Below are 6,870 nucleotides of genomic sequence, written 5' to 3'. Positions count from 1 at the left end.
GAGGGGGAGGAGATGGTGGAGAAGATGGAGGAGATGGTGGAGAAGATGGAGGAGGAGATGGTGGAAGAGGAGGAGGAGGAGAAGATGGAGGAGGAGATGGAGGAGGAATCCGAGCTGGATTATATACAGGGTGTTCACACTGTAAAACGGACTTGGCAGAAATGGCCATTAGGAGCAAGGGCCATTTCAGATAGTGAGATTGGCTTCAATGGCAAATTGTGATTGGCATTGATTATTGGGCTGATGTGCCCTGGAAACTGGACAACAACCAAATGTTTAGGCCCTTCAGTTAGCAAAATAGAAACTGTGTGGGCCAAACGTCACTGAGTCATAGGATGTGAGGAGCCTGTTCTAATGCAATACACTAACCATCTCTCCATGATGGATGGACTCTCCCTTCTTTTGTTTGGGCTAGAAAGACAGCACCTCCAATAGTGCAGCACTACCTTACTGTCCCAACCTGTACCACACCATCCCACATCAGATTCTGGGCATCAGGAATTGTTTGCTGCCATTTGTAAAATAGAAAATGGATGGAGGAATATGCTTGCAGTAGTTTTCACTGTTTGTATCTGATTGTCTCTCTACAGTTACAGGAGGTCCAACATTTACGATAGGGAAATCGGTGTGGCTTCTCTGGGCACTGGTCTTCAACAACTCTGTCCCCATTGAAAATCCCAAAGGAACAACCAGCAAAATCATGGTCTTAATCTGGGCCTTTTTCGCTGTCATTTTCCTGGCAAGTTACACAGCAAACCTAGCAGCATTTATGATTCAGGAGCAGTTCATTGACACTGTCTCAGGTCTCAGTGACAAAAAGGTAAGGCACAACCCGGGAGAAGAGGCAGAGTGGAGAATAAAGAGCGGGAGAGGGAGAAGAGGCAGAGTGGAGAATAAAGAGCGGGAGAGAGAGAAGAGGCAGAGTGGAGAATAATGCACGAGAGAGAGAGAAGAGGCAGAGTGGAGAATAAAGAGCAGGAGAGGGAGAAGAGGCAGAGTGGAGAATAAAGCACGAGAGAGGGAGAAGAGGCAGAGTGGAGAATAAAGAGCGGGAGAGAGAGAAGAGGCAGAGTGGAGAATAAAGAGCGGGAGAGAGAGAAGAGGCAGAGTGGAGAATAAAGCACGGGAGAGAGAGAGAAGAGGCAGAGTGGAGAATAAAGCACGAGAGAGGGAGAAGAGGCAGAGTGGAGAATAAAGAGCGGGAGAGGGAGAAGAGGCAGAGTGGAGAATAAAGCGCGGGAGAGGGAGAAGAGGCAGAGTGGAGAATAAAGCACGAGAGAGAGAGAAGAGGCAGAGTGGAGAATAAAGCGCAGGAGAGAGAGAAGAGGCAGAGTGGAGAATAAAGAGCGGGAGAGGGAGAAGAGGCAGAGTGGAGAATAAAGAGCGGGAGAGGGAGAAGAGGCAGAGTGGAGAATAAAGCACGAGAGAGAGAGAAGAGGCAGAGTGGAGAATAAAGAGCGGGAGAGGGAGAAGAGGCAGAGTGGAGAATAAAGCGCAGGAGAGGGAGAAGAGGCAGAGTGGAGAATAAAGCGCAGGAGAGGGAGAAGAGGCAGAGTGGAGAATAAAGCGCAGGAGAGGGAGAAGAGGCAGAGTGGAGAATAAAGAGCGGGAGAGAGAGAAGAGGCAGAGTGGAGAATAAAGCGCGGGAGAGGGAGAAGAGGCAGAGTGGAGAATAAAGAGCGGGAGAGGGAGAAGAGGCAGAGTGGAGAATAAAGCACGAGAGAGGGAGAAGAGGCAGAGTGGAGAATAAAGAGTGGGAGAGAGAGAAGAGGCAGAGTGGAGAATAAAGCACGAGAGAGAGAGAAGAGGCAGAGTGGAGAATAAAGAGCGGGAGAGGGAGAAGAGGCAGAGTGGAGAATAAAGCACGAGAGAGAGAGAAGAGGCAGAGTGGAGAATAAAGCGCGGGAGAGGGAGAAGAGGCAGAGTGGAGAATAAAGAGTGGGAGAGAGAGAAGAGGCAGAGTGGAGAATAAAGCGCAGGAGAGAGAGAAGAGGCAGAGTGGAGAATAAAGAGCAGGAGAGGGAGAAGAGGCAGAGTGGAGAATAAAGCGCGGGAGAGAGAGAAGAGGCAGAGTGGAGAATAAAGAGCGGGAGAGGGAGAAGAGGCAGAGTGGAGAATAAAGCGCGGGAGAGGGAGAAGAGGCAGAGTGGAGAATAAAGAGCGGGAGAGAGAGAAGAGGCAGAGTGGAGAATAAAGAGCGGGAGAGGGAAAAGAGGCAGAGTGGAGAATAAAGAGTGGGAGAGGGAGAAGAGGCAGAGTGGAGAATAAAGCGCAGGAGAGAGAGAAGAGGCAGAGTGGAGAATAAAGAGCGGGAGAGAGAGAAGAGGCAGAGTGGAGAATAAAGCGCAGGAGAGAGAGAAGAGGCAGAGTGGAGAATAAAGAGCAGGAGAGGGAGAAGAGGCAGAGTGGAGAATAAAGCGCGGGAGAGAGAGAAGAGGCAGAGTGGAGAATAAAGAGCGGGAGAGGGAGAAGAGGCAGAGTGGAGAATAAAGAGCGGGAGAGAGAGAAGAGGCAGAGTGGAGAATAAAGAGCGGGAGAGGGAGAAGAGGCAGAGTGGAGAATAAAGAGTGGGAGAGGGAGAAGAGGCAGAGTGGAGAATAAAGCGCAGGAGAGAGAGAAGAGGCAGAGTGGAGAATAAAGCGCGGGAGAGGGAGAAGAGGCAGAGTGGAGAATAGAGCGCGGGAGAGGGAGAAGAGGCAGAGTGGAGAATAAAGAGCGGGGAGAGAGAAGAGGTAGAGTGGAGAATAAAGAGCGGGAGAGGGAGAAGAGGCAGAGTGGAGAATAAAGAGTGGGAGAGGGAGAAGAGGCAGAGTGGAGAATAAAGCGCAGGAGAGAGAGAAGAGGCAGAGTGGAGAATAAAGCGCGGGAGAGGGAGAAGAGGCAGAGTGGAGAATAAAGAGCGGGAGAGAGAGAAGAGGCAGAGTGGAGAATAAAGAGCGGGAGAGGGAGAAGAGGCAGAGTGGAGAATAAAGAGCGGGAGAGAGAGAAGAGGCAGAGTGGAGAATAAAGAGCGGGAGAGGGAGAAGAGGCAGAGTGGAGAATAAAGAGCAGGAGAGGGAGAAGAGGCAGAGTGGAGAATAAAGCGCAGGAGAGGGAGAAGAGGCAGAGTGGAGAATAAAGAGCGGGAGAGGGAGAAGAGGCAGAGTGGAGAATAAAGCACGGGAGAGAGAGAAGAGGCAGAGTGGAGAATAAAGAGCAGGAGAGGGAGAAGAGGCAGAGTGGAGAATAAAGCACGGGAGAGAGAGAAGAGGCAGAGTGGAGAATAAAGAGCGGGAGAGGGAGAAGAGGCAGAGTGGAGAATAAAGAGCAGGAGAGGGAGAAGAGGCAGAGTGGAGAATAAAGCACGGGAGAGAGAGAAGAGGCAGAGTGGAGAATAAAGCGCAGGAGAGAGAGAAGAGGCAGAGTGGAGAATAAAGAGCGGGAGAGAGAGAAGAGGCAGAGTGGAGAATAAAGAGCGGGAGAGGGAGAAGAGGCAGAGTGGAGAATAAAGAGCGGGAGAGAGAGAAGAGGCAGAGTGGAGAATAAAGAGCGGGAGAGGGAGAAGAGGCAGAGTGGAGAATAAAGAGCAGGAGAGGGAGAAGAGGCAGAGTGGAGAATAAAGCGCAGGAGAGGGAGAAGAGGCAGAGTGGAGAATAAAGAGCGGGAGAGGGAGAAGAGGCAGAGTGGAGAATAAAGAGCAGGAGAGGGAGAAGAGGCAGAGTGGAGAATAAAGCACGGGAGAGAGAGAAGAGGCAGAGTGGAGAATAAAGAGCGGGAGAGAGAGAAGAGGCAGAGTGGAGAATAAAGAGCAGGAGAGAGAGAAGAGGCAGAGTGGAGAATAAAGAGCGGGAGAGAGAGAAGAGGCAGAGTGGAGAATAAAGAGTGGGAGAGAGAGAAGAGGCAGAGTGGAGAATAAAGAGCGGGAGAGGGAGAAGAGGCAGAGTGGAGAATAAAGAGCGGGAGAGAGAGAAGAGTCAGAGTGGAGAATAAAGAGTGGGAGAGAGAGAAGAGGCAGAGTGGAGAATAAAGAGCGGGAGAGGGAGAAGAGGCAGAGTGGAGAATAAAGCGCAGGAGAGAGGGAGAAGAGGCAGAGTGGAGAATAAAGAGCGGGAGAGGGAGAAGAGGCAGAGTGGAGAATAAAGCGCGAGAGAGAGAGAAGAGGCAGAGTGGAGAATAAAGAGCGGGAGAGAGAGAAGAGGCAGAGTGGAGAATAAAGCGCAGGAGAGAGAGAAGAGGCAGAGTGGAGAATAAAGCACAGGAGAGAGAGAAGAGGCAGAGTGGAGAATAAAGCACAGGAGAGAGAGAAGAGGCAGAGTGGAGAATAAAGAGCAGGAGAGAGGGAGAAGAGGCAGAGTGGAGAATAAAGAGCGGGAGAGGGAGAAGAGGCAGAGTGGAGAATAAAGAGCAGGAGAGAGGGAGAAGAGGCAGAGTGGAGAATAAAGAGCGGGAGAGAGAGAAGAGGCAGAGTGGAGAATAAAGCACGAGAGAGAGAGAAGAGGCAGAGTGGAGAATAAAGAGCGGGAGAGAGAGAAGAGGCAGAGTGGAGAATAAAGAGCGGGAGAGAGAGAAGAGGCAGAGTGGAGAATAAAGAGCGGGAGAGAGAGAAGAGGCAGAGTGGAGAATAAAGCGCGGGAGAGAGGGAGAAGAGGCAGAGTGGAGAATAAAGAGCGGGAGAGAGAGAAGAGGCAGAGTGGAGAATAAAGCGCGAGAGAGGGAGAAGAGGCAGAGTGGAGAATAAAGAGCGGGAGAGAGAGAAGAGGCAGAGTGGAGAATAAAGAGCGGGAGAGAGAGAAGAGGCAGAGTGGAGAATAAAGAGCGGGAGAGAGAGAAGAGGCAGAGTGGAGAATAAAGAGCGGGAGAGAGAGAAGAGGCAGAGTGGAGAATAAAGAGCGGGAGAGAGAGAAGAGGCAGAGTGGAGAATAAAGCACGGGAGAGGGAGAAGAGGCAGAGTGGAGAATAAAGAGTGGGAGAGAGAGAAGAGGCAGAGTGGAGAATAAAGAGTGGGAGAGAGAGAAGAGGCAGAGTGGAGAATAAAGAGCGGGAGAGGGAGAAGAGGCAGAGTGGAGAATAAAGCACGAGAGAGGGAGAAGAGGCAGAGTGGAGAATAAAGAGTGGGAGAGAGAGAAGAGGCAGAGTGGAGAATAAAGCGCGGGAGAGAGAGAAGAGGCAGAGTGGAGAATAAAGCGCGGGAGAGGGAGAAGAGGCAGAGTGGAGAATAAAGAGCGGGAGAGGGAGAAGTGGCAGAGTGGAGAATAAAGCGCGGGAGAGGGAGAAGAGGCAGAGTGGAGAATAAAGAGCGGGAGAGAGAGAGAAGAGGCAGAGTGGAGAATAAAGAGCGGGAGAGGGAGAAGAGGCAGAGTGGAGAATAAAGCACGAGAGAGGGAGAAGAGGCAGAGTGGAGAATAAAGAGCGGGAGAGAGAGAGAAGAGGCAGAGTGGAGAATAAAGAGCGGGAGAGGGAGAAGAGGCAGAGTGGAGAATAAAGCGCGGGAGAGGGAGAAGAGGCAGAGTGGAGAATAAAGAGTGGGAGAGAGAGAAGAGGCAGAGTGGAGAATAAAGAGTGGGAGAGAGAGAAGAGGCAGAGTGGAGAATAAAGAGCGGGAGAGGGAGAAGAGGCAGAGTGGAGAATAAAGCGCGGGAGAGGGAGAAGAGGCAGAGTGGAGAATAAAGAGTGGGAGAGAGAGAAGAGGCAGAGTGGAGAATAAAGCGCGGGAGAGGGAGAAGAGGCAGAGTGGAGAATAAAGAGCGGGAGAGAGAGAAGAGGCAGAGTGGAGAATAAAGCGCGGGAGAGAGAGAAGAGGCAGAGTGGAGAATAAAGCACGAGAGAGGGAGAAGAGGCAGAGTGGAGAATAAAGAGCGGGAGAGGGAGAAGAGGCAGAGTGGAGAATAAAGCGCAGGAGAGAGAGAAGAGGCAGAGTGGAGAATAAAGAGCAGGAGAGGGAGAAGAGGCAGAGTGGAGAATAAAGCGCAGGAGAGAGAGAAGAGGCAGAGTGGAGAATAAAGAGTGGGAGAGGGAGAAGAGGCAGAGTGGAGAATAAAGCGCAGGAGAGGGAGAAGAGGCAGAGTGGAGAATAAAGCGCAGGAGAGAGAGAAGAGGCAGAGTGGAGAATAAAGCGCAGGAGAGAGAGAAGAGGCAGAGTGGAGAATAAAGCACGAGAGAGAGAGAAGAGGCAGAGTGGAGAATAAAGAGCGGGAGAGGGAGAAGAGGCAGAGTGGAGAATAAAGCACGAGAGAGGGAGAAGAGGCAGAGTGGAGAATAAAGAGCGGGAGAGGGAGAAGAGGCAGAGTGGAGAATAAAGCGCGGGAGAGGGAGAAGAGGCAGAGTGGAGAATAAAGCGCAGGAGAGAGAGAAGAGGCAGAGTGGAGAATAAAGCGCGGGAGAGGGAGAAGAGGCAGAGTGGAGAATAAATCGCAGGAGAGAGAGAAGAGGCAGAGTGGAGAATAAAGCACGAGAGAGAGAGAAGAGGCAGAGTGGAGAATAAAGAGCGGGAGAGGGAGAAGAGGCAGAGTGGAGAATAAAGCGCAGGAGAGGGAGAAGAGGCAGAGTGGAGAATAAAGAGCGGGAGAGAGAGAAGAGGCAGAGTGGAGAATAAAGAGCGGGAGAGAGAGAAGAGGCAGAGTGGAGAATAAAGAGCGGGAGAGGGAGAAGAGGCAGAGTGGAGAATAAAGAGCGGGAGAGAGAGAAGAGGCAGAGTGGAGAATAAAGAGCGGGAGAGAGAGAAGAGGCAGAGTGGAGAATAAAGAGCGGGAGAGGGAGAAGAGGCAGAGTGGAGAATAAAGAGCGGGAGAGAGAGAAGAGGCAGAGTGGAGAATAAAGCACGAGAGAGGGAGAAGAGGCAGAGTGGAGAATGAAGAGCGGGAGAGGGAGAAGAGGCAGAGTGGAGAATAAAGA

At 51.5% G+C, this 6,870-nt stretch overlaps 1 protein-coding gene across 1 annotated transcript in view; it reads left to right on the top strand.

Annotated features, from left to right (window-relative positions):
• The window catches only part of LOC137341338 (glutamate receptor ionotropic, NMDA 2C-like), a 707,538-nt gene that overhangs the window by 317,495 nt on the left and 383,173 nt on the right, over positions 1 to 6,870 (top strand). The window contains exon 8 of the mRNA XM_068004462.1: positions 591 to 820. Coding sequence (XP_067860563.1) covers positions 591 to 820 — 230 coding nt within the window. The remainder of the gene's footprint in view (positions 1 to 590; positions 821 to 6,870) is intronic.

Source organism: Heptranchias perlo, chromosome 23, assembly GCF_035084215.1.
Source record: "Heptranchias perlo isolate sHepPer1 chromosome 23, sHepPer1.hap1, whole genome shotgun sequence".
In the NCBI taxonomy this organism is placed as follows: domain Eukaryota; kingdom Metazoa; phylum Chordata; class Chondrichthyes; order Hexanchiformes; family Hexanchidae; genus Heptranchias; species Heptranchias perlo.
This window is presented reverse-complemented; position numbering and strand designations above follow the sequence as displayed.